The sequence below is a fragment of the Myotis daubentonii genome, chromosome 2 (genome assembly GCF_963259705.1).
Source record: "Myotis daubentonii chromosome 2, mMyoDau2.1, whole genome shotgun sequence".
NCBI classification, from domain to species: Eukaryota; Metazoa; Chordata; class Mammalia; order Chiroptera; family Vespertilionidae; genus Myotis; species Myotis daubentonii.
In genome coordinates this window covers 183494014-183519612 of record NC_081841.1, presented here as the reverse complement: position 1 = coordinate 183519612, position 25599 = coordinate 183494014, and the positions used below count along the sequence as shown (strand labels likewise).

General features: G+C 40.0%; 1 protein-coding gene across 1 annotated transcript in view; it reads right to left on the bottom strand.

The window, feature by feature from the left end:
- ITGBL1 (integrin subunit beta like 1) overlaps positions 1-16521 on the bottom strand; it is a 211323-nt gene extending 194802 nt beyond the window's left edge. The window contains exons 1-2 of the mRNA XM_059685058.1: positions 16217-16521; positions 15147-15364 (exon numbers count right to left, since the gene is read on the bottom strand). Coding sequence (XP_059541041.1) covers positions 15147-15364; positions 16217-16314 — 316 coding nt within the window. The 5' untranslated portion in view covers positions 16315-16521. The remainder of the gene's footprint in view (positions 1-15146; positions 15365-16216) is intronic.
- Positions 16522-25599: the final 9078 nt, after the last annotated feature.

Genomic DNA, 25599 nt, shown 5'->3' with positions numbered 1-25599 from the left:
TTGACAGCTCACGCAATTTAAAACTCCTTACATTCTCCTTTATTCTTAAGTAAATTAAATTCTAGTGTTTTTTTAATTTGAAAAAGAGAAATCTAAATAATATGAAATATGTTGACTAATTCCTATGCTTTCTAAAGGTTCACAGAAGATAAAAGAAATTTCAAAAATAACTTATTGAAGGAATCAAACATATGCTACCTAAAACATTCTTTTAAAAATGTTTATTGATTTTTTTTTTTTGAGACAGAGGGAAACATTGATATGAGAAACATAGATGGGCCGCCTCTTCTGGATTAGGGATTGAACCTGCAACCTGGGTATGTGCCTTGACCAGGAATCAAACCTGCCAACTTTTGGTGTACAAAATGATGCTCTAATCAACTGACCCACATGGGCCAGAGCCATAAAATATTTTTTTTTTAATTACCATCAGAAGAAGCATAAAGGAAAAGAACCAATTGAGGCACAGAGTTACCAGAAAACAACAGATAAAAGGGCTTGAATAAATCCTTATACATCAATAATTACCATGAAATATTCTTTTTAGGTAGAAAATATGTGAAAATTAAAGGGAATAATTTAACTAATGGTAGATAATGGCTTACTGAATGTTCATATGAAAACAGAAATTATTGAACCTTTCTCATTGACATATATCAATAGTTTGGTTTCGACCAAACCAGTTTTATGAAATTTGGCACACACATTTATACAAAGATCAGGTGGACAATGCCATAAAATCACATATTGAGTAAATTTAAGTATAGTGGAAATGAACACTTCTCCTTTGACCCTTAGGACATTAAGTCTATATTTAAGGGATTCATTTTCATGAGATTGAGATAAATTCCCTCATTGTATTTTAGCTCTAGATATATTTTTGCTATTTAGTTTTCTTGGCCCCTCATAAAGATCCTCAGGATGCCATATAATTTTCTATGTAATTAATTTAGGTACATTTAAAAACAAAACAGACTTACCTCCAAAATAAATTTAAGTGTCAGTCAGATATTCACAATCACATCAATCAAATAATTTCTCTGAGAAGCCACCATATTTGAAGCCTATGTTAAATCCTGTGGTTGACAGAATTATTGCTGTCAGCAACTTGGCTCCCTCCTGCCACGCCATCTTGCAGAGCACAGGAGAAGGCACAGCATAGATACCGGAGTTGGCCATGTGGCTCCTTTGGCCTAATGGTATGTGGTTATGAAGTACAGTTACACAAAGCCTTAGAAGTAGCCAGTATTTCCTCTCACCTTCCAGTGTTACTGTGAACTGTCATGATATAAGCCTACCCTGAAGAGCATAAGGATAATGTGGACCAGACCTGAGCCCAGCGGAGTTGTAGCTGAACTGCACACCCAAGAATAACACATAACTATTAGTTCTGGTTCTTTTCGATAAGCCACCGAATTTTGGGCTGGTTTGTAATGGAGTATTCTTATATCAATAACAATAAAGCCCTAAGAGAGAGTATTAGATAAAATTCATGCCTGCCTTTGAGGAGTACAGAATTGTACTTATATGGAAATAGCCTAATAAAATCTATAACAAAAGTAAGGTTATTTTTGTTATACAGGGATTTTCCTGAGTCTTTATTCTCACAATAACACAGAGATGAGGAAACAGAGGCACAAGAAAGTTTATTAACTTCCCAAGATCATATAGTTCATAATGGGCAGAGTCAATTTTTGAACCACAGAATTCTTCCCTTTGAATTAGTCTCACTAACCTGCCTCTTGCACTTCCACATTTGGAAAAGCGCACACATTTAATTATTGTGTATTAATACTGCATATGCTAACTCAAAATTGCAGGAAAGGAATTCAAATATTTTGGGGCACTGTGCTAAATATAGGAGTGACTGCATGGCTTTTGATGTCAAACAAAATGTGATCATAAGTGTTCCATTAATCTTTCTCAGGCTCAGGCTCAGGCTCAGGTCTTTATCTTTAGAATGGCAAGATGACCTAACCAATAGGCTGACTGTGAGAATTTAACACCGCACAAGAAGCGTACAGCAAATCCTAAATAAATGTTAACTGTATCATCATTACCATGTTTCAATTTCATAATAACAATATGGGATACATTATTATAATTAAACAACTTTTAACTATATTCCAAGGAATATTTTTCTAGACCTTGCTATTCTCCTCCAAATACCCCATACTTATTATTTACTAATTGTTCTTCAAACTCATGCTGGGTTGACTAGTTAACTTGTCTATGGAAAGAGTAGCAAATACTGTAATTTTTGATACCTTCACACTCAGGGGACAAATTTTAATATGCACATAAATATTATTTTATTATACTCCAATAGATTGTGCAGATAGTTGGAATTAAACACCACATCTACTCTATACAATATTAATGCCTATATTACAATACCAGGCACACATTGAGAACTCATTAAATAATAATTGATGGAAATTAAAGTTCTGAAAATTCTCAAAAATAGTAGAGCTTTCAAGGTGAGCTGAAGGTAACAGGGATTTTCTCCTTAGTGATCACCTGCAGGCAAGGGAAGTCTTTCCACCCCTTCCTTAAACCTGCAGTTTCACTGGATTCAGCTCCTGCTTCTTTCTGATGGTTCTGGTCCCCCAGCTACCAATGCCCTGTCCTACTCTAGACATATTTTGGAGATATTTAATAAATTTTTGCTGAATTTAATAACTGAGGCTCAGAGAAGTCAAGTGACTTGCTCAAAGTCACAGCATAAGTAATTTTAGTGGAGCTAGAACAGTCCGTTTTTCTTTCCAATTCCCAAGCACTATTTAGAGCGCTCTGCCTCTGCACTTCCATCCTATCCAAACCTGCTCACTTAGCTTTCTCAAAGGAAAGATGACTAAATTCAATAAAGACTATATTAGTAACAGATCAGGGCATTGCACTCATGAGTCTTAGAATCCCACACCTGACAAAATAGCAGGAATGATATTTGGAAGCAGTAGAATCTCAGGAATCCCAAGCAGATTGATGAGTGACATTTGTAGGATGTCCCCAGAAGCCTTCATGTCACAACCCAAAGATTGACACACTCATTTTCAAAATACAAAGTAAACTCTCATTCATGATGATCCAATCAAGATTGTTCAGTTTTCTATAGACACCTTTCTTCCCTCCCCATGCATTTCTGTTCATTTGAATCTCTTTGTTCTCAAAGAGGATATACATATTAAAATTCTTATGTATTGGAATTTTTAGATTTCATATTACAAATAGTTTGATTTCATAAGTGCAAAAGATAATATCTAATGTTATCTATTCATGATAGCCAAATATGTAATACACAAAATAACACTAGTTAATATCCATGAAATAACAAATGTATACACTCAACTCTCCTATCTAGCTTTTCTTTCACTTTTATAGACAAAGAAAACCAAAGATTATGAAAGAATTTCTCCCATTGCTGACTCCAGAGAATCCTTATTTGGATAATAGTTGGTGCTAAATGCAATCACTCTAAGAATTTCAATTATAGCTAAGAAAAATGCTCTTTGTTGGTATGACAAGTAATTTAAGTGATTTTTGTTACCTGAATTTCTTTTGATGTAAATGAATAAGGAGTTCTGCTCACTATTTGAGCTTCAATGTGTACTTCTCTGACATAAGACAGAAATGAGGGTCCAAATCTGCTTTTCCATGAAAAAAAAATGTCAACAGAATATATATTTTTAAATGTAAAAATGACGTTTCTAAACTTATGTTATCATTTTAGAACTTCAAATTTATGAAAATATTTACCTAAGTATGTGGTTTCAGAACAACTTTAATGTGCTTGAAGAGCAACCATCTAATGATTTCTTCTCAATTACATAGTATGATAGTTGGAGAATAATAATTTTGACTATCTCTTAAAAGATATATAAGAATTGAATGAAGTCATATGTACAAAAATATTCAAATATAAGTAGATGTTTTCCCATTATTCTTTTGCATTACTAATGCAGCATTAATTAATTAGTTAATTAATTAATTAATTTTCCTTTATTGATTAAGGTACTATAAATGTGTCCTTATCCCTCCATTGTCCCTTCATCCCCCCAGTACTGCCCTCACCCTCACCCCCTGTTGTCTGTATCCATTGCTTATGCAGCATTAATTTTAAGGTTAAAATCCATTCAAGCAGCAATTGAGAGAAGTCTATCCAGTACATAACTAATAGATCAAACAATTTATTTCTTAAAACAAATGAATTATTTACATGTCAAGTTGCTCTTGAAGTTTATATAACTAATGGTGTTGACTAAGAAAACAAGAAACAAAAGTCTGTAATTTGTCTTTTGTGTTTTGAAGAGGAAAATACTTAAATGGCCAAGTCACTTTGTTTAGAAAAAATAACTAGTTTTGTTTAACTATTTTGCACAGCAGAAAATGATAGTTTGGAAAGAGCAGTAGTGACCAATTGGGAAATATAGTTACCATGTTGCTGGGGTCCAACCCCAGCAGGTCCAGGGGTCCCCAAAGGTGTGAACGGAGTCGGCGAAGAAGGAATGACACGGAGACAGCGTTCAGTTGATCAGCAGCCTAGCCAGGATCTCTAGCCGGGATTTCCAGCCAAGTTCTGGTCTGGATCTCCAGCGAAGTTCTGGTTAGGATCTCCAGCCAGGTTCTGTGTCCATGTTCTCTTGCTAGGTTCTCCAGCCAGGTTATCCAGGTTCTCCTGCCAGGTTCTGTAGCCATGTTCCCTCACTAGGTTCTCCAGCCAGGTTCTGTCCAGGTTCTCCAGCCAGGTTCAGTCACCAGGTTCTAGTCAGGTTCTCTTGCCATGTTCTATCCAGGTCCTGTAGCCAGGTTCTGTCTCTAGGTTCTTCAGCCAGGTTCTCTCGCTAGGTTCTGTCTCTAGGTTCTGTGGCCAGTTTCTGTCCAGGATCTTTTGCCATGTTCTCTCGCTAGGTTCTGTCTCTAGGTTCTGTCTCCAGTTTCTGTCCAGGATCTTTTGCCATGTTCTCTCCAGCGAAGTTCTTCTGTCTCTAGGTTCTGTGTAGGTTCTGTGTCCTGTTGTCTTGTTACATCTGTATTTATACCAGTTGATTCCAATCCTATCAATCTCTATTCCAAAGGTTAGGGAGTTTCTTATCTCCATTCCAGGGAGTAAAGATTATGTAGCTTAAGCATGATTGTTCGTAGTTAAAGTGATTAATTACCCGCCTGGCACTTAGTTGAGGGGTTTTATTCCCTCCCTAACTTCAGGGGAAAATCCCTACCTGGGGAAACAACCTTTCTCAGAGAGGTGACCTTGGTTAAAACACATAGTGCCAAGAAGGTGAGCAAACATATTAAGAACAGTATGCCATATATGCCAGGTCCCTTGAAACAGCAAGGATGGACCGGCTCCCGGCACCATGTTCTGACTTTCTAATTTTGCTCCTTACCACCCCAACTGACTCACAAATTTACAGTTAATGCCTTGCCATGAGTTTTTAAGCAATACCAAAACTCATTGTCCTTTTTTAAAAAACATTTTTAGCTTGCCATTCCCTAGGAAGTACGTGGATACAATAATAAAACAGGAAAACAGAGTGCGTAACTATCCACTTGGAACAATTACGCATTTGAACTAGTCTATGTATAATTAGGATGATAGGTGTTTTGGCATAGAAAATTATCTTACCTCACAAGTTATGCCTGGGGTGACACAAGGTCAAACCAGTGAGCATCTTTATAAAAGGTCTTATTTTTTTGCCCCTTTATAAAGCCGTCATTCTTCTACCCAGGCTTAACTAAGATTATTTAGAGCAGACAGAAGAATGAGTTCTATTACGAAATATAGTTTCTTATTTGCCAGGAAATATGATCTTTGAAAAGACAAAGCATTCTTTTCCAAAGAAAATGAGATTTGAAACCTTCTTGCAGCTCTCTATCCTTATCAATTTAAGAGTTAATGGAAAATATCTTGAGAATTTACCTGTGTAGAGGCCTGAAAATGCCATGGAAAATCCCTCTGGTACTCTCGGCACCAACAATACTACACTTCTCCCCTTCTCAGATGGAACTCTTGACCTTGAATCCCACACCAGGCTTGGAATCTAAATTTTCCTAAAGAAAAAAGCTTCAGATATCCCAGTTCACCTCATCTGAAGTTTCCCTTTGCTGAGATCAGCAATGTTTGAAGACACTTTTATTAACACATCTATTGGCTGGTGGCTCCCTTTCTTCCTCCCTTGTGCCTTCGAACCCAGCTTCCTCTGATAGAAATGTCTACATGTAGGTGCAAGAGCCAGAACTGTATGTGTGTATCTGTACAATGTTAAATTGGCATTCAAAAATACTTTTTAAAGTCTATATATATATATATTAAAAAAATAACAAAAACCAGAAACAACCAGAATGTTCAGTAATACTCAGTTTAACAAAGTAATACATTCATACTATAGAACATTGTATGCCTATTAAAATTCCTAATTATACATATCATTAAACGAGAATGAAGGCCATGATATATTCTTAAAGGAAAAAGCAAGAAAGAGAGGAACATAGCTGTGTGTATGTGTGTATATGTGTGTGTGTTTAACACACATCTTATCCTATATAATAAAAGCCTAATATGCTAAATATTTGGTCGCCCCGTCATCTGTTCAACCAATCAAAGCATAATGTGCTAATGATATGCTAAGGCCACTCAACCGCTCTCTATGATGTGCACTGACTACCAGGAGACAGATGCTCGGAATGGTAGGTTAGCTTGCTGCTGGGGTCTGACCAATCGGGACTGAGCAAGATGGGCCGGACATGTCCTGGAACCCTCCTGTGGTCCCTCCCCAGCTGGCCAAACTCCTGTGAACTTCCCCAGCCCCGATTGTGCCCCGGTGGGGTCCCTTGGCCTGGCCTTCACCCTCTCACAATCCAGGACCCCTCGGGGGATGTCGGAGAGCCGGTTTTAGCCCAATCCTGCAGGCCAGGCCGAGGGACCCCACTGGTGCATGAATTCGTGCACCGGCCTCTAATATTTATATAACTATGGGAAATATGAAAGTATACACCCTAAATTTAATGTTGATTGATTCCAAAGGTTATGATTAAGAGGTAGACTAAAGGGGAGTCCCACACATACATATCTAATTTACCTGAATTCAATCATATGAGCTTAGGCATTTAACATATATATTTGGCAATAAAGGGAGGTGAAATAATAATTTTAACTGTGTAGAGATTCTGCCATTCCATTTGGTGAGCAGAGGCCCCAAGTGGGTGTGAAATGGGAGTGTGAAAGGGATGTTACCTCTGTGGACTGAGGTTCTTGGTGTATATCTCCTACTTTGAGCATCTCACCAGGCTGAGGGGCCCCAAAAGAACAATCCACCTGATACTTACCTAATACCCAGCCCCAAACCAAAATGGCCTTCCAGTCATGGAGTAAACACTTATTTCCTAGTATTTCCTGTGCTGGAGACAGTGTAATGAACTCAAACACAGAGCCTTCTTTAGATATTTGTCAGGGCATTATTTAAATTTCAAATGTCTAACCTTGGCTTGTATGGCTCAGTTGGTTGTACATTGCCCCATGTACCAAAAGGTCGCCCATTCAATTTCTGGTCAGGGCACATACCCAGTTTGCAGGTTTAATCCCTGCCTATAGGAAGCACTTGGAAATGTTCCTCTCACATTGATATTTCCCTCTCTCTCTTCCTCTCCCTTCCTTTCTCTAAAAACACCAATAAAAACACATTAAAAAAACAAACCACAAAACTTCAAATGTGCTGATGTAGAACCTGTTCTGTACACAAAATTCATCTCCACTGTATTAATTTTTATTTACCCACATATATATTGTTTGACTTTTTGTAGCAAACATGCATTGTATTTTAATATTTTTAAAATATACTGATAAATTTTAAAAATTTAAGCATTTAAATACATAAATAATTTTTTATATTTTCTATAGTCATTTAATTTCTGGTAAACCAGATTTTTAAATATTACACCACAATTTCCTAGAAATAGTAACCTTCTAAAAACTGCTAAGCAAAAAATTAGATTATATCGAGCATATTAAGAGGTACAGGGCCCTGGCTGATGCGGCCCAGTTGATTAAGCGTTACCCTGGGCATCATAAGTCACCGTTCAATTCCTGGTCAGGGCACAGGCCCAGGTTTCAGGCTCCATCCCCAGTAGGGGGCATGCAGAAGGCAGCCATCAATGTTTCTCTCTCTCCTCCCTTCCTCCCTCTCTAAAATCAACACAAATAAAACTTTAAAAAGAGGTTCAGGGAATATACGCTCATCACGGTTCACTTAGTTACTTATAGTACATTTAAAGCATAGATGTTTTCCCTTCTTTCTTAGAATAATCCTCTTAGAGATTCTAGGTTTAATAACAACACAGTCATAATTGCTACTATTTAGAATGATGATTATGTGTCAGTTGTTTTATTAAGTGCTTCATTTAGCATTTAAACTTTACAATAAGCCTCCCCAGGGTGTTAATTAGACCCCACTGTAGAGAAGAACAAACGGAGTCTTGTGGAGTTTATCCAAACCGCTGAAGTCTAAATATCAGGTGAACTGGTGTGAAGGAAGCCCAGCCCTATTGTTCTCAGGAACTCAAGCTCTCAATCACTATGCATACTCTACTCTTGCTTTATTTTAATAGTTTTGAACTTCTTGAATAGAACCATTGCTTCAAATAGGTTTACCCTTAGCTGCTAATGACAGAAACCCCAAAATGACAGGGGCAAACAAGATAAAAGTTTTATTATTCTTATGTGCAAAAGTAGTCCAGAGCCAAGCTGTCTGGGACTGGTATGGCAGCTCCCAGTCCCGCAAAGCCAGATTCCTATTTTGTGTGCTGAGCCAGCCTCACCGGTGGTCACCTTATTCATCTCTTGATTCAAAGGACTGCTGGAACTCCAGGTGGAGAAAGGTACATGGGCAAAACAAATACCTCTGCAAGTCCGCTCCGTCTGCTTACTTCTTTTTGGCCAGGATTTTATTCCACGTCCATACTTAGCTTTAGGAAGGGGGAAGGGTCTGGCCTGTGCTGCTCAGTGGTTGAGCATCGACCCATGAACCAGGAGATAGAACTTAGGGAAATGTCTTGTCTTACGTCATAACTCCTCAGACAGGAAATTCTTCAGACAAAGGGCTATATCTGGGATCTCTGTTTCTATGGCATTGATTGCCCACCTCCAAACCCTGAGCATCATGAGTCACTGGTCAGATTTAACATCTGTGTCTGAGGCCCAGAGAGCTGAGCAGTTTAGTTTTTGTTTGTTTGTTTTGGGAGGGGACGTTATGATTTCAAGAGACATGGGATGTCACTTTTACATCATGTCTCAAAATATATTGAATTTTGAGAACCCTATGAAGGAGGTCTATGCTTTGCAAATTTAAAACTTGTAACATTAATAATTTTATTCCTATATGTTCCTCTTTCTTTCTGGGGCAATTTTATTAAAAAAAATAATTGCTGAACTTGTCACTATTGACACTATTTGACCTAAGTACCATCATATGATAAATATGCTTTTTAGATTATCAAAGTGTGGGAATGGCCTAGCTCAAAGACAATGTATTTTGGTCTCTGTGGTGGAGCTGCAGAGTGGTGTGCACATAAAGCAGTGCAGTTGAGAGAAAGTGGTGTGCAGGTCTGGCACTTTCCTGAGCTTGGAAACCTTTAGTTTTATGTGTCACTGGGCGTAAGACAAGATACACTTATCCAAACTGGATGAACCTAGGGAGGGTAGGGCTCGAACAAGAGGACTGCACAGAGTGGGTGAGTGAGCTAGTAGAGGGGGACTCCTGAATGCGTTCTCCAAAATACAGGAGCCCTGGACCGGTGGCTCAGTTGATTGGAGTGTCATCCCATACACCAAAACGTGTGCAGGTTCGATCCCCAGTCGGGGCCCATATGGAAGGCAACCAACCAATGTTTCTCTCTTAAATTGGTACTTCTCTCTCTCTGTATTATCCTCTCACTCAAAAACAAAACAAACAAACAACAAACCATATCCTTGGATGAGAAGTAAAAATTAAATAAATAGAAACTACAGGAGATGTTAGGACCACGATGAAAATGCCCACACATGAAAGGAGGCAATCCGAGTCTGCCTGTGCAACAGATTCCTTTACTGGAGAGGGTGTTAAGGAGCAGGTTTCAAAGTGTTTAAATTCATCACAATTCAAACCTTATTCTCTCTCAGTTGGACTATAATATAAGTGGCATCTAAGCAGAGTTCCTCCCCTCTAGTGTCTACCCCAATTTGCTGTGCCCTCAGGCGCCACAATACCTGCCATGAGTTCAAGCGCTAACCACAGTTCCCATGTTTATCCACTTCATGGCTCCTGTATGTTGTTTACCTGAGCACAAACTTCACGTCCATGTTCAAAGTCCTCCACAATATATCCATCTATAACTCTCAATATATCTTCTACTTTTCCCACAGTCCTGGATCCAGCCAAGCCAAACCTAGAATCCCTCACTATTTCCAAACACACCCATATACTTTTCTTCCTCTACGCCTTTGCTTGAACTTTTCTTCACTCAGAATTCCCACGGTCCACCTTTTGGACTAAAAACCTTCCTAAACTTAAAGATGGATGTGCTACCACATTCTCCAGAATGTCTAACCACAATAACACAACATTTAATTTCTGCCTTGAAGGAATCCTCAAAAAAATTTGTAGAAATTATATTCTGCGTCGAATTATAGGTATTTGGTATTTCTCTTGACCTCCTTACTCAATGGGAAGCTCTCCTCAACTTTCTGCCCCCCTTCAATAGCAAACAGAGATATACAGCATGTCATAAGTGTTTGCTAAATTCAGTTAGCTCTTCCCAGTTATTAAAACTGAAACTCTTTTTTAAAAATATATATTCTTTTTTTGAAATATATTCTTATTGATTTCAGAGAAGGGAGAGAGATAGAGAGAAATATCTATGATGAGAGAGAATCATTGATCAGCTGCCTCCTGCATCAAGCCCATAATCCAGGTATGTGCCCTGACTGGGAATTGAACCATGACCTCCTGGTTCATAGGTCGATGCTCAATCACTGAGACGTGCCAGCTGGGCAAAACTGAAACTCTTTTAAGTGATATATATATATATATAACACACACATACATTTACAGGGGGTATGGCAGAAGTAGATTTACATTTGTTAGTATGGAAAATAATTAAAAACTAATATAAGAATAAACTGTTTAATATACAACTGTAGACCTGCTTATATTAAAAGTGATTAGCAAATATCTTTTAAGAAACCAATTATTTTATTTAAGTGTAATCATAGCTGTTGGGGGTTTCCAGGGATGCCTTGAAATATTAACTGAAAGGTGTTTTTTTATGTAACCAAACATTTTACTATTCTCCAAGACATACTTCACCAAAATTAGGTTACTCCTTATTAGAATATAACACCCGCATGACCAATCATTGGGCCAGGCTTCATGCTATTGAATTCCAAGGAAGATGCATGGGCCAGGAACAAGTGAATACTGGAAGAAATAGACCACTTGTGATCTTGTAAATGCGATCACTTTCAATCAGCGCAAACTAAAATAACTATGTTTCTTATGATTCACAGCATTAGAATCCCAACGGACCTAACTTTAAAAGGGCATGGTGTATCTCATACAGCTGCTGTGAGGCTGGGCCAAAATAGCTATCCTTGCTTGACCTTTTGAGTTCTGGATCAATAACAACAGGACCAGACTACACTAAGAAAACTAAATTGCCTTCACTGAGTCAAATGCCCAACAAATACAAAGCCAAGCCATTTCTCTCTCTCTCTCTCTCTCTCTCTCTCTCTCTCTCTCATCTTCTATCTATCTATCTATCTATCTATCCCCATCTCTCTCTCTCTCTCATCATCTATCTATCTATCTATCTATCCCCATCTCTCTCTCTTTCTCTCTCTCATCATCTATCTATCTATCTATCTATCTATCTATCTATCTATCTTATCTATCCATCTATTCATCCATCCACCCATCCATCCATCCATCCATCCATCCATCCATCCATCCGTCCATCTATCTATCTATCCATTGAGCCAAACCAGCTAGGGCAGCAGGTTGTCTTTTACATTTTACTAGAGGCCAGGTGCACGAAATTTGTGCACTGGGGTAGGGGTTCCCTCAGCCTGGCCTGCACCCTCTCACAGTCAGGGACCCCTTGCTCCTTACTGCTTGCCTGCTCGCTGCACCTTACTGCTTGGCTCACTGCTCCTTAGCGCTGCCACAGAGATGGGAGAGGCTCCCGCCGCCACCGCTGCGCTCACCAACTGTGAGCCCGGCTTCTGGCTGAGCGGTGCTCCCCCTGTGGAAGTACCACCAGGGGGCAGCTCCTGTGTTGAGTGTCTGCCCCCTGGTGGTCAGTGTGCATCATAGAAACCTGTCGTTCTGCCAGTCATTCTGCTGTTTGGTCAATTTGCATATTAGGGTTTTATTATATAGGATGGGCACTTGGGCCTTCACCTCTAGGATAAGCCCCTGTAAGTACTTTTTGGAAATAGAGTAGCTTCCAGAGACCTCTTCAACCTCTGTGAAGAAAATAAAATTCTGCTCTGGTAGTATATCTTAGAGTGGTTCACACTTTGTCCTCTGGAGGAAATTTTCCAGGATTTAAATCAGCTATGTGAACTTGAGCAGTTACTTAAACTTGATTTCATTGTCTGTAAAATGGGATAAGAGCAGTACTTATATTACATAATTATTGTGAGGTTTACCATATGTAAACCACATAGAACAGTGTTTTGCGCAAAGTCAGTGCTCACTACATATTAATATGTGTATATGTGTAAAACATAATATTATTACGGCCATGCATAAAATATATTTAAAAAAAAGACAACCTGCTATCTTTCAATGTTACTAGCTATAATATTGGAACTACTTCTTTACTTTTCTAATATATTTTTATTGACTTCAGAGAGGAAGGGAGAGGGAGAGAGAGATAGAAACATCAATAATGAGAGAGATCACTGATTGGCTGCCTCCCACACGTCCCCTACTGGAGATTGAGCCCACAACCCAGGCATGTGCCCTTGACCGGAATCGAACCTGGGACCCTTCAGTCCACAGGCCGATGCTCTATCCACTGAGCAAACCAGCTAGGGGGAACAATTGAAGATGAAATTGAGAAGCTAAATTTAAAGCAAAGAACAAGTGGGCAAGCTGGCAAGGCAGTCCGGTGGTCTGTATGTAAGGATTTCCTCGTTGGATCAGGCAAAGAGAGTCAGAGCATTTGCAGGGGCTGATTCTGCACCACGCCCTGTAGCACAGGCCTCAAAGGGCATCCGTCAGAGTGATGCCAATGGAAAATGAACAGTTACTTCATTCAACCTTGAAATGAAGAGACATAGACTGGCTTCTACAGGGAAGGACACACACGCAAAGCCATGGGTGACTCAGTACTGCATTTGATACCAGGGAGGAAGGAACGCAGTGACTAAGATGTCATGGTTAAACAACGAATCGCTTCCCATGGAAGATAAACAAGAACACTGTATACCGCAGCGTTCCGTCTGCAGAATTTTAAAGACAGGAACCAGAGAAGCTTCTGATTTTAGCTGCTGATCTGACGACTAGTTCACTGGTTGAAGACCCCATCTTACTTCTTCTTTTCCAATGAAAGAACAACAGAAAAATGCCCTTTAGAAAGTGTATTCAGAACTCATGATATTGAGGAGGCCTTGCCAGAGGCAATAAGATCCAGAAAAGCGGGGTAGAAGTTGAATTTGGAATGAAATATTAGACAATACTTAGCTTTCATTCCAAAGCTAAGTATTGAAGCTTATGGGAGTGATGAAGTTAAAATAACAAGCTGTGGCATTCACTATTTTTAAAGGGTTGAGCTACAGCCTTCCTAGGGTAAACAAATCACATAGAAGCACCTGTGCCCATCTGAATTACTTATATGACTATTTTTCCCACTGCCAAGCAGCCTGCATATTAAGCATTCCCTCTATGCTCTCCTGGGCCCAGATGTCAAGAAAAAAGCATTTTGCTATAAACATATTTTTGAACTCTGTATGTTAGCGTTGGACTCTATTCTTAGACATATTGTGGGTAAATAAGTTGTGATTTTTTCCCCCCTACAAATATGCCAAACCCTGGTTGGAATGCGCTGTGTTGTCCTTATACTAATGGAGTGCCTGTGTCATTCACAATGACCTAATTGAGGTTCTTGGCATTAAGTAAATGGCATATTTAGGGGAAACTGGTAGAGGGTGGGGTGTTCTCTCTAAAGAAATACCTTGACCCTTTCCAAAATCAGGGCCCAAATCACTTAAAAATGTGCAAGGTGCCCAGCCCGTATGGCTCAGTAGTTGGGCATTGACCTATGAACCAGGAGGTCACAGTTCAATTCCTGGTCAGGGCACGTGCCAGGGTTGCAGGCTCGATCCCCAGTGTGGGGAGTGCAGGAGGCAGTCGATCTATGATTCTCTCTCATCATTGATGTTTCTATCTCTTCCTCGCTCTTCCTCTCTGAAATCAATAAAAATATGTTTTTTAAAAACGTGCAAGGCAGTGAACTTATTTTCACTCCACCCTTACAAAATAACAAGTTTCATTGCAGCTAAAAATTTCAAGCAGCTAAAACAATACAAAAGCAGTTGCTTCTAAGTAAATATGGACGACTTATGTTTTTCTTGTCACAGTTCCTGATATGCACTTATATCTGTGAACTATATCCTAAGTATGAGAGGGCCAATCAGGGTTCAAAGACACTGCCTGCCCCACCCTGGAATTTAGGAAAATGGTATTTCCCTGTATTGCCTTAGTACAAATAAAACTCAGGCTTATGTTCTGCAAAGATTATGATTGACGTTAGTGTGGAACCCAGCAAAATAACTCCATTTGTGAGGAAGTTGGGAGGTTTTGTCTGTAACAAGAAACTAAAATAGAGACAAGTGAGATAAGTAAGTGAATGAGTTTTGTAAATACTATTTCCACTGAAGTTTGAACTCTAGGGTGGAGGAAAGTATTATCATGCATAATTCCAGAACTGACTAACAAAAGGATACATTTGGGATGGCAGTAACTTCCTGGGGGGCTGTGAGCGGAGGTCAGTACCTACACTTCTCCGCCCTTTCCCCTTGTGGGGAGAGGCAGCAACCCCAGAAGGAGGGTTTCCTGGCCCCCGCGCGTGCCGGTGAGTCAGCGAGAGGAGACGGCGCCCTCCCTTACCTGCGCAGGTCTTCCCGTCGTAGGTCTCGCACACCCATTCCTGGCATTCACACAGGGGCCCGAAGTACACGCCCGGCTCGCTCACGTGACAGATGCAGACCCCGCAGTCGCACCGGCCCCGGCCGTGGCACAGAGCGCCCCCTGGGGGCTGCCCGGGCGCCCTGCAGCGGCGCTCGGACTCGGCCCGGGACAGCCTGCACGTGGCGCCTGGCCCGCTTCTGCATGGGCGACAAACCACAGCAGGGCCCTGGTCAAGCACAGACACTGCTCCTGCTGCTCCGAGCCCACCCAGATGCAGACAGAACCCCACGAGGCCCCGCATTGCTCTGGGGGCCCAGCTTCCTCTAGAAGTGCCCTGGCATCCCCGGTAAGGGGCACCGCCCATAAGCTATCGCCTGAGAAATGACCTTGACCCGAAATGACCTGCCCACCTAGGCATCGGGCCATCTCCCGGTTGGATAGAGGTGATCCAGCCCCGCCCCTGGGAACTGTGTACCCGAATCTTACATGCACATGAAGATTAAATACAGATCAATCCAAAGCATGACACTTAGCTGCCTTTTCAGTTATTTTTGAAAAGCCCCATTACTACCTGATGGCCAGGGCAGTTATTTTATGAAAAGGAAGAAATGAATATATAGAAAGGGTTATACAGGTTATGATGGCATAAGACACAAAGCTTTCTAAAGCTGCATTAAGCAGTGCTTATAAAGTATACTTTTTAAAGGTTTAGCTTTGCAATGTGCCTCCAAGTCTCTTACAAATGTAATACAAAATGTAACACATAGATACACACAGAGAGAACTACCTTCAACTCATGGCAGAAATTCCTCCAGATATGCATTGGCGGAGGAGGAAATTATTTATTTATTCGGTGGTTCTTTTGTCCAAAGTACAAGCAACAAGAACAGAAGAGGAGCCACGCGCAGCATAGATATATAAGGAAAGGAAGGGGAGCAGGTTGAAAACATTCATCCTGTGTCCAACTTCCTTAGGGCAGCCATCCTGCAGGCTTGAGCCCTGCCGCACAAAGCAGGGCAAGTCTGTCTTGAATAACAAACCAAACTTACCTCAGAGATGGCGAGAAGTTTTGAGGAACAGCTGACAGCCCCGCGAAGAGGAGGGAGCACGCCAGCAGCAAGAAGTTCCTGAAGCCCGCGGGACGCATGCTGAGCTCCGGGGCGGCGGAGGCGAGCTGTGCTTCTGCAAGGAGGGGCTCACCGCGGGGGTGGGGTGGGGGGTGGGGGGCTGCAGGAGGGCGGGGTGCCACCGGCAGAAGGCAGGGCAGACGGACACACCGACACTCAGGCGCGCAGATCCCGGGCTCTGCCGGGAGCTGCAAGTGCGTTGATGAGCCGCCTGTGAAGATTTGGGCAGCAGCACCGCTCTGGGCGGGGTGCTGGTGCCAAAGCCCTCAAGTGGAGAGTTTAGGCAGGAAAGTAATTAGAAACAGTTGTACAAGCAGATGGTTTATTTTGACATTAAAAAAAAGAAATGTCTCTTCAAGTACAGGCCCCAGAAATATCTGACAGGATAATATTTGGGCTGGCTGATATTGAAGGGACAGATAAAATAAGCCCCAAGAAGTGAGGGGGAGGAGGCGCAGAGGATGTCAGCGTGAGGACTTGGGTAAAGGAGTTATCCACCACATGTCTTTTAAGAAGATGCACTGTTTGGGGCATGAGTTCTGAGGAACTAACAACATTGACAAAAAAAAACACAAAAAACTTTTACTTGTACTTTTTCCCTTTGTTTTAAATCGTGGGTTTTTCATTTCTTAAGCCTTTGAAAAGTGTATCATGATTCTAGTTGTTCAAGCCAGTAGTTTATCACACCACATTTTTTTCTTGACTTGGACAGTTCAAATCATGGCTGTCCCAAATTCACCCCATTTCCCTCCATGAATCAAGTATGAGGAAACAAGATAAAATGTCTAATTATAATATCAATTGCACTGAAAACTCATCCATGTCATTTATTAAGCACCTACTATGTGCCAGTCACTTAGTATATTTTATCTCTAATTGTGACAATAACCAAACATTTGTTTGATCATTTAGCAAGCATGGATTTAGCATCTCTTAGGTTCCGGCCTCTGTGCCAGGTAGAGAGGACATAATTAAGGAAATTAAGGAGAGATGACCCCTGCTCTTGATATCCAGTGGGTTAATAGACATTAATCAAAACAAAAAGACAAATATTAAAGAACAAAGGTTTACAAATGCAATGAAAAAGTGCAGTGACTTGCAGATTATCTAGAGCAGTGGTCGGCAAACTGCGGCTCTTGAGCCACATGCGGCTCTTTGGCCCCTTGAGTGTGGCCACGAAGTTTCAATCGCACTGTACATGCGCGCCCACACGTGGTATTTTGTGGAAGAGCCACACTCAAGGGGCCGCAGTTTGCCGACCACTAATCTTGAGGCACCTGATCTAATCAGTATGGTGGCATTTGAGCTGATGAATGAAGGATCAAGTAGAAGTTGGGTGTAAATGGGGAAGAGGTGCAAGAGAGTAGGAAAACATTTGTATTCTCATTTTATAGATCAAGAAACTGAGGGCAAAGAATGGCCTCTTCTGAAAAAGTAACTGACACTCTCAAAATCACACAAGAAGTTAAAGCGAGATTTCAGCTAAAATCTGTGGCATCTCAAACCCCACACACTACACACTGTCCCTTAAATTGTGTGGTCATTGGGGAAAATTGCTGTGGAGGGTTATATGGAAAGGAAGAAAACATTGTTCCCGTGTTCTCACAAGAGCACTTTGGATGCAGTGGTTTCTCGTGAATAGAACCATCCAAGCTGTGATTCTACAACCTAAAAGTTGGAATAAGCTATAAAGGATGGGATTTCTCCCTGTCAGTTATATAAACAGATATAAGACCATTCCAACATTTGCCTGCTGGAGCCCACCCCTTCCCTCTCTCTTCCTCAGCATCAATCTGCACCAGGAGGAGCTCTGCCTGGGGCACACCCCAGCCCACAGCTAAGCCTCCTCCACATAGCTGTCCTCGGTCAGCCCTCAGACCCTGGCCTGTACAGGCTGGTGGCTGGGTCGACCATGGGGTGTATAGACTGGGGAGAGGTGTGCATAAGCCACAGAGTGATCTGGGAAGGGAATTCTTGGAGTCCTGCTTTAGAAGGAACGACATAGGCTTTGGGTTGGCAGGCTCCCTGCACTGCATGAAAGACTCACCTCATGGGGAGGGCGTGTGTCTGGGGGAAAGACAGCGGGAGTCATTAAACCAGTAATTCTCAAAGTGGATTTGTGAACCTGCCGCAGCAGCAGCACTTGGGAACTTGTTAGAAATGTAAGTTCTCAGGTCCCAAGCCCAGACCTCCCGAATCACAAGGTGTATTTTAACAACATCCTGATAAATCTACTTGCACATCACAATTGGAGGAGCCTTGCAAAGTCCGGGGCTGAGGGCTGGGGCCACGATGCCTGGGTCTAAGCATGGTATTTACACTCACTCACAGTTCAAGTTCTGCCATTATAGTCCTTCCTAGCCACGTGTCACACTATGAGGGTGTAGGAGCAGGCTCTCCTGCCAAAGTCTAAAAACCTTGATGACTCAGAGAATATGGGAACAGTAGAAAGGAAGCCTCGATTCCAAAGCCTCACTAAGAATTTACACTGAAATCATGGGACTTTTAATAAATGAGTCATGAGTTACTTACTGTTTGCATATTTTCTGAGGGAAAAAAAGGAATCATTGTGAAATTGGGACCTGATGTTTGAACATTTCTTTCATGAATTAAAAGAAATGTCTTTAACTTGTGGTGTTTTCATAGTGTGGTGTGCAATAAAAAGTATTATCATTGAGAGTATGCTGCTGTGACGTAAAGATAGTATGTACTAGTGACTGAAAACATTTAAATGTTCTGATCATTGTATTACTGTGACTCAGAAATAATATTCCCAGTAAGTTGAAATAGTTTTATTATGGCTGACTCAGTAGAAAGTCTTGGGTCCACAAAAACTCTGTCAAAATAAAAAGACCAACTTAAAATTCTCTCCTCTTAGCAAACTTTTTGTTGGTGTTTTTGTTCTTCTGCCAAAGTCCTAAATGCCTACTATCTCCCATCTCCCAGTTTGCAGAAACTTCAAGAACACGCCTTCTTGTGAGAGCAGATGTTGAGCTCCATTGCTGAATGGGAGGCCATGAGTCTCTCATTGACCCTGAAGACCCTGTGAGAGCTCTGAAGAAAAGCCAAGGTAGTGGACACACAGTGGGGGGAGCCTGGGAGGACCCCCAGCATCAGGAACCAAACTCAAAGGAATTGAAAACATCTTAGTCCTTGAAGGTAGTCTTTGACTCCTCAGGTCACAAATCACAGAATCTAAGGATTCAAGGGATTTTTTTTAAGGTGAAAAGGCAATCTAATCTGCCCTGGGCAGTTAGTTCAGTTGGTTAGAGTGTCATCTTGATATGCCGAAGTTGTGAGTTCGAACTCCATCAGGGCGCATACAAGAATCAACCAGAGAATGCGTAAATAAGTGGAACAACAAATTGAATATTCTTTCTCTCTCCCTTCCTCTCTCTCTCTAAAAAGATCAATAAATTGAAAATAAAAATAAAATAAGGTTATCTAATTCAAAACTATATTTGTTGACAATATGCAACAACAACTGCCAAATGATTAGGTAGACTCATCAAGAAAACAAACATTCAGAAGAACACAACTCTTTGTAAAAGTGGCTCTAACGTTTTCACCCCTTGGTTTTAGATCTACTCCAAGAGGTCATGTAGCCTGGCCAAAGCTTAATATTTTAAGCTATAACATGTAGGTAGCCCAGTCCCATCATTTTATCCAAATAATTCTACACTTCCCAAGATACATATTCTCATTTTTATCACCACTTCCTCGTGTATTACAACTTCAAGCCTTCAATGCTCTGATTTTCTGAGTGTTTTTGCTCTGTCTGGTGTGGATGCTTCTGTAAAGTATAACATGCACAACTGAGACCATAAAGTAGGGGTTGTCTAATGTGTGTGGAATTGTTTTTCGGTAAACTGGCTCCTGTACATAGCGGACAATGAGAGACCAAAGAGAGAGTCAGACCACTCTAGATGCATAGGTCGTAGTTTAATAAGAAAATTGAGACTTTTCTTGGGTAATCACCACAAGAAAAATAGATCTCCACATCTTCCCACCAGTATCTTAAAAGTTTACATAGAGGCCTTAATTGGGTTCAGTCACATGCACCATCCAGTTATTATCAACAACACATTGCTCTCTCAAAGCTGTGTCCTTGAAAATTGTTCCCCCTGTTGGAGCAGTGGGCAGAACGTATACTCCAAAGACAGGGGAGGGAGAGGGGAGCATCCTATTGCCTAGGTCTAACTCATAGGTTGGCATTTTCAGCACTCAGTTCATATACTATATTTCTACTAATAAACTGATGATCAAATTAACTTTTTGACTGTCTCATTACTCCATTAGTGGGCTTTCACAAGTATATTTTCCCCAAAATACAAGTTGTTATTTCTCTTTGTTCAATTTATCTGATACTATTTCATATTTCTCACATCCTTCAAAAGTAATTATGATGAATACATTTTCTCCTTCTTTATCCAAATTATTGATAACATAGTTGAAAAAAATAGGCTGAGGCCTAAACTTAGGTGAGAATTTTATTAAGCTCATGGCAATCCCTTCATCAGCAAACACTGAATAGGCAATCCAACCACTTACCAGTGTCCTGCTTTGTCTGCAATCAACCTATGTCTTCATCGTGTTCATAAGATTCCTATGGAAAGTCCCAATAGTGGTCTCAGTAATTTTAGTTTACCAGGTAAAACTTGGGCTTTCACACCTTTTCTGCCAACACCTACAATAGTGCCCAATTCATATTATATATCAATATATATTTTTGGCATAAATAAATTCATTGGAAATGATGTAATACTTAAATAACAGAGAATTTGGGTGATGCAGTGGTTTCTGGATCAGTTGTCACATGACATTTGTAAACTTTAGTATCCTCCTGACATCGTGTAGATACAAAATTAATCTAAATAACATCAGATCCTTTCATATTACCAATTTTTATTAATTATATCATTTTTACCTAATTCTTATAACCATAATTCTGAGAGCTATCTTTAGTTCCTCTCAATTGTTTGCCTGGATTATTCAGTAAATCCCTGAATCATGTTGCTTCTTCTTCTTAGTAATCTAGCCTCCCACTTCAACATCTTTACATTTACTTTTATTTGTACACCATGGCTATAGACTACTGACTGGTCTTGCTACATTCATTCTCATCCTTTTGTATCCACCCTTATCCTGCTCCATAGGAGATCAAATACAAATTTCATCACACCCATTCCTATTGAAAAATATTTTAGTAGCTTTCCATTGTTTATAGCATAAAGCTAAAGTCCTCTATAATTTTATACCAGATACTTTATGTTTGGACTCTATTTCTATAATGCATGTTCCACCAGGATTCCCTGTCCAGGGCCCATGCACCCATCGCCTAGCTGATGGTAGTATTGGCTGCTAATGCCTCACAGCTGCACCCTTAACCAGGAATTGTCAGAAAAAGCCTCCACTAAAGTTGATCATTCATATCCAAGACAGTCTCCCCACTTACAATAGTATTGACATTCTTATATCCCCTCCAATATGGAAATTGTAGAGCTGGACACCTTCATCATTGTCTTTCATATCAATAAGGCAAGAAAGACTCAAAGCTAAAAAGGCAACATGATGTGTGAGGTGTGAGGCTAAACAAGAAGTTTTTAAAAATTATTTCATTTATGTATTTATTTACTAGAGGCTCGGTGCATGAAATTCATGCACTGGGGGGTGGGGGGTGTCCCTCAGCCCAACCTGCACCCTCTCCAATGTGGGACCCCTTGGGGGATGTCCAACTGCCGGTTTAGGACCGATCCCTATGGACATCCCTTTCACAATCTGGGACTGCTGGCTCCCAACCACTTGCCTGCCTGCCAGCCTGATCATCGCCTAACCACTCACCTGCCAGCTTTATCGACGCTTAACTGCTCCCCTGCTGGCCTGATTGCCCCCAACTGCCCTCCCCTGCAGGCCTGGTCACCCCCAACTGCCCTCCCCTGCTGGCCTGGTTGCCCCTAACTGCCCTCCTCTGCAGGCCTGGTTGCCCCCAACTGTACTCTCCTGCTGGCCTGATTGCCCACAACTGCCCTCTCCAGCCAGCCATCTTATGATGGTTATCTTTTGACCACAAAGGGATGGCCATCTTGTGTGAGGGCATGATGGTCATTTTGCATATTACCTTTTTATTACATAGAATTTATTTATTTATTTAATCTACTATTTAGGAGTACGTGTGTTTGTGTTTTTCCCTTCCTCCTTTCTTTCTCCTTTTTTCTTTCCTTTCTTCCTTCTTCTGCCTAAAGCTGCTGCCCTGACCAAGCACCCTTAATTCTGTTTTATTTCCTTGGCAGCCCTTACCAGGGTCTAACATTATGGTTTTTTGTTTATTTTACTTTCCGTGTATAGTCAACCATTCCCCGTTTAAATGCAAGTTCCATGAGCTCAGGGACCTTGCTCCCTTGTACTTTGCTATAACTCCAGTACCTGGTGCAGAGTAGCATCTCAACAAGTATTTGCTTAGAGAATGATTGATTGAATGAATAAATAAATGAATGAAAGAATGAATGAATGACTTTTAAAAGTTTGATACACTTTAATAAAATTCAACAATTTGAACTAAAAGATAGTATTTCAGGTAAAATGGAAGGAAAGAATTTACACCCTGTTATTAAATGAATTTAGGCAACTAAAGTATAAAAATCAGCAAGAAAATTATATTTTTCATGAAAAGAAAGAAAAAAAAACAAGAAAGCTAATCCAAAGTCAGATAATTAGCATCTCCTATAAAACTCTTCGTATATGTGATGTACACTAATTGTTCAATCACCCAGAGTCAAGTTTGAATTTTTAAAAATCTTAATTTCACTTAAAACCCACTTGGATAATATTTTCAGTTAAAAGGAGGCTTCCAGGTTTGCAAATAGTCAAATGTACCCCAAAGCTTTCAGGAACACTAAATATTCCCAGGCAGCAATAAAAATAAGTTTAAATTTCCAAGAAAAAGAACTTTTCAGCTGGGCCTGAGCTGTGGAATAAAAAGGTGTTTAGTTAACATCTTTTCCAGACATTAGTGCAGGACCAGAAGGCATTTTTTCCTCACATGTAGTAAAAACACCTGGAAATATTAGTAGCCTCTGGGATAAGAAATAATCTTTCAGTCTTCTGAGTATTTTTACAGTTCTGGTTGATGCTGAAGGGAAAGTTTAGGGAAATAAATCTAGACGTTGTTTACATTGACTTCAGGGGGAAAAGATTATCATTTCAATATTATTTTATCATAACTAATAGACTCTTAATTCATAAAATGATGCTGTTAATCAGTTGATAACAACTGGAAGGATATAATCAGAAACAGACAAGGGGAGAGAACACTGCACTATTTGTTCTGATGCTGGCTCCATAGTCCCATAGCTGATCTTGGCTGCATTCTTTAACCTGCTGAATTTCAGTTTCCAAAGTCGCATGGTTTAAGGAAACATTGGTTTACTCCCATTTTAATTTCTGTGTTTATATTTTCTCTCTGAAAATATTTTTACAAAATCTTCCTGTAATAAAGAGGAAAATAGGAATATCTATAATAATACACGTGTAATATGCAAATTGACTGAAGGGCTATACAGCGGAACAACAGCCTGGACAACCTTCCAGACGACCTTCTGGATGAAGCTGGGGCTGTGAGGGCCGAGGCAGCTGGGGCTGCGAAGACCTATTCTTGCACGAATTTCGTGTGTTGGGCCTCTCTCTCTCTCTCTCTCTCTCTATATATATATATATATATATATATATATGTTTACATTTGAACCTACATTAGGGAGAAAATGGTGAAAACTAGTAATTAGTTTTCTGGTAATGAGATTTATATAGAGCTATTTTATATAACATATGCATTCAGAAGTTAAAAAAAAATTTCATTCATGTACGTTTTTATTTGAGCTCTGTGCCAGGGCCTTTCCCACTTCACAGGCTGGTCTCTGAAGCTAGACTCAGTAGACTCTCTGCTTCCTCCTCATTGAAGCACTATTAGGCTTGTTGTGTGGTGTATACCATACACCACTTAGTTTACAAATTTTATTCACACTACTATTTCCATTATTTTCACTCTTATTCCAACATGAGTAGGATTCATTCTCCAAATAAGATGCTTGGTGGATTATGTGCTAGTATCTCAGTCAGGATGCTTGCCCTGAGTGTGGTGTCTGAGACACTGGTAAGTATGATGGGAATAATAGTAGTGGTATTGGAGCCCATATCAGAGCTAAGCATTTTCCCACAGTAATATGCAATTTATAAAACTGAAATGATAGGTATAAAAGATATACAAACTGAATGCAATTTGTTTGACTAGGGCAACTTGCAAAAATTTTCTTTTTAGAAATTTGTCAGCAAAACTTTTATCTCACAGAACATTTTTTATTTGATATAAGCCTGTTAATCAATTGAGATACATTATTGTAATTGGGTTGTGAATTAAATTGCCTCTGAAAAAGTGAGAGAAGTAAATAAAGCCAGTAACCAAAAAAGAAAAATAACTGAGTAGCTGACTAAGAACCGGAATCATACAGTCAGTTCTTGAAAAGAGGGCAGCTCATTATCTTGTGTGTGAGTTACTCTGTCAATTATCACTTCTTTCACCTTCTGCTCCCCTCTGGACCACAGCAACATCAGCAATTACTCTTGCCTTTCAAGCTCTGGTTGAAATAGTCAAACAACTTTCTCCTTTAGTTAATTCTGCCCCTAAATCAGTTGTTTTAGCATTGTAGAGTCCAATAAAGCTTAATATTCAAAAATTATTGAAAATCTAAATGTCTTTCATAGTTCCTGGTATACTGAAAGGGTATTGAACACAATTGGGAAAATTGAGTTCACTGTTTCATAATTGTCAGATTTTTTTCTCATTAAACTTTGTTTGAATGGCTCTCAAAATTCTGTGACAGATTTTTGGTCAAGTTGTTTTAAAAGTACTAATTTTAAAAGCTAATAACTTAAAAACTGCCATACATGCTATATTTTTAATTAACTCTCTTCCTATTACTATTTACAATTGATTAGATATAATTGTGGATAGAAAGAGATAGCATATACTTCTTTTAGTTAAGATAAAACTATAAAATGGAACAAGAAGATATTAATCAAATGATTTAACTTGTATATTTTTATTTTTACTTCCATTGTGTTAGTTCTTCCAAAGAATTACTGCAGTGACTTTAGTACCTAGGTTTTCTAAGATTTGTGAAGTAACAAATAATTGAAAAATCAATCCATTTATTTTCATTGAGAACCTATCATGCCAGTCACTTTCCATGCCATATTTCATTAAATACAGATGTTAGTTATTGTAAGATTCATCATTATTTTACATACCACTG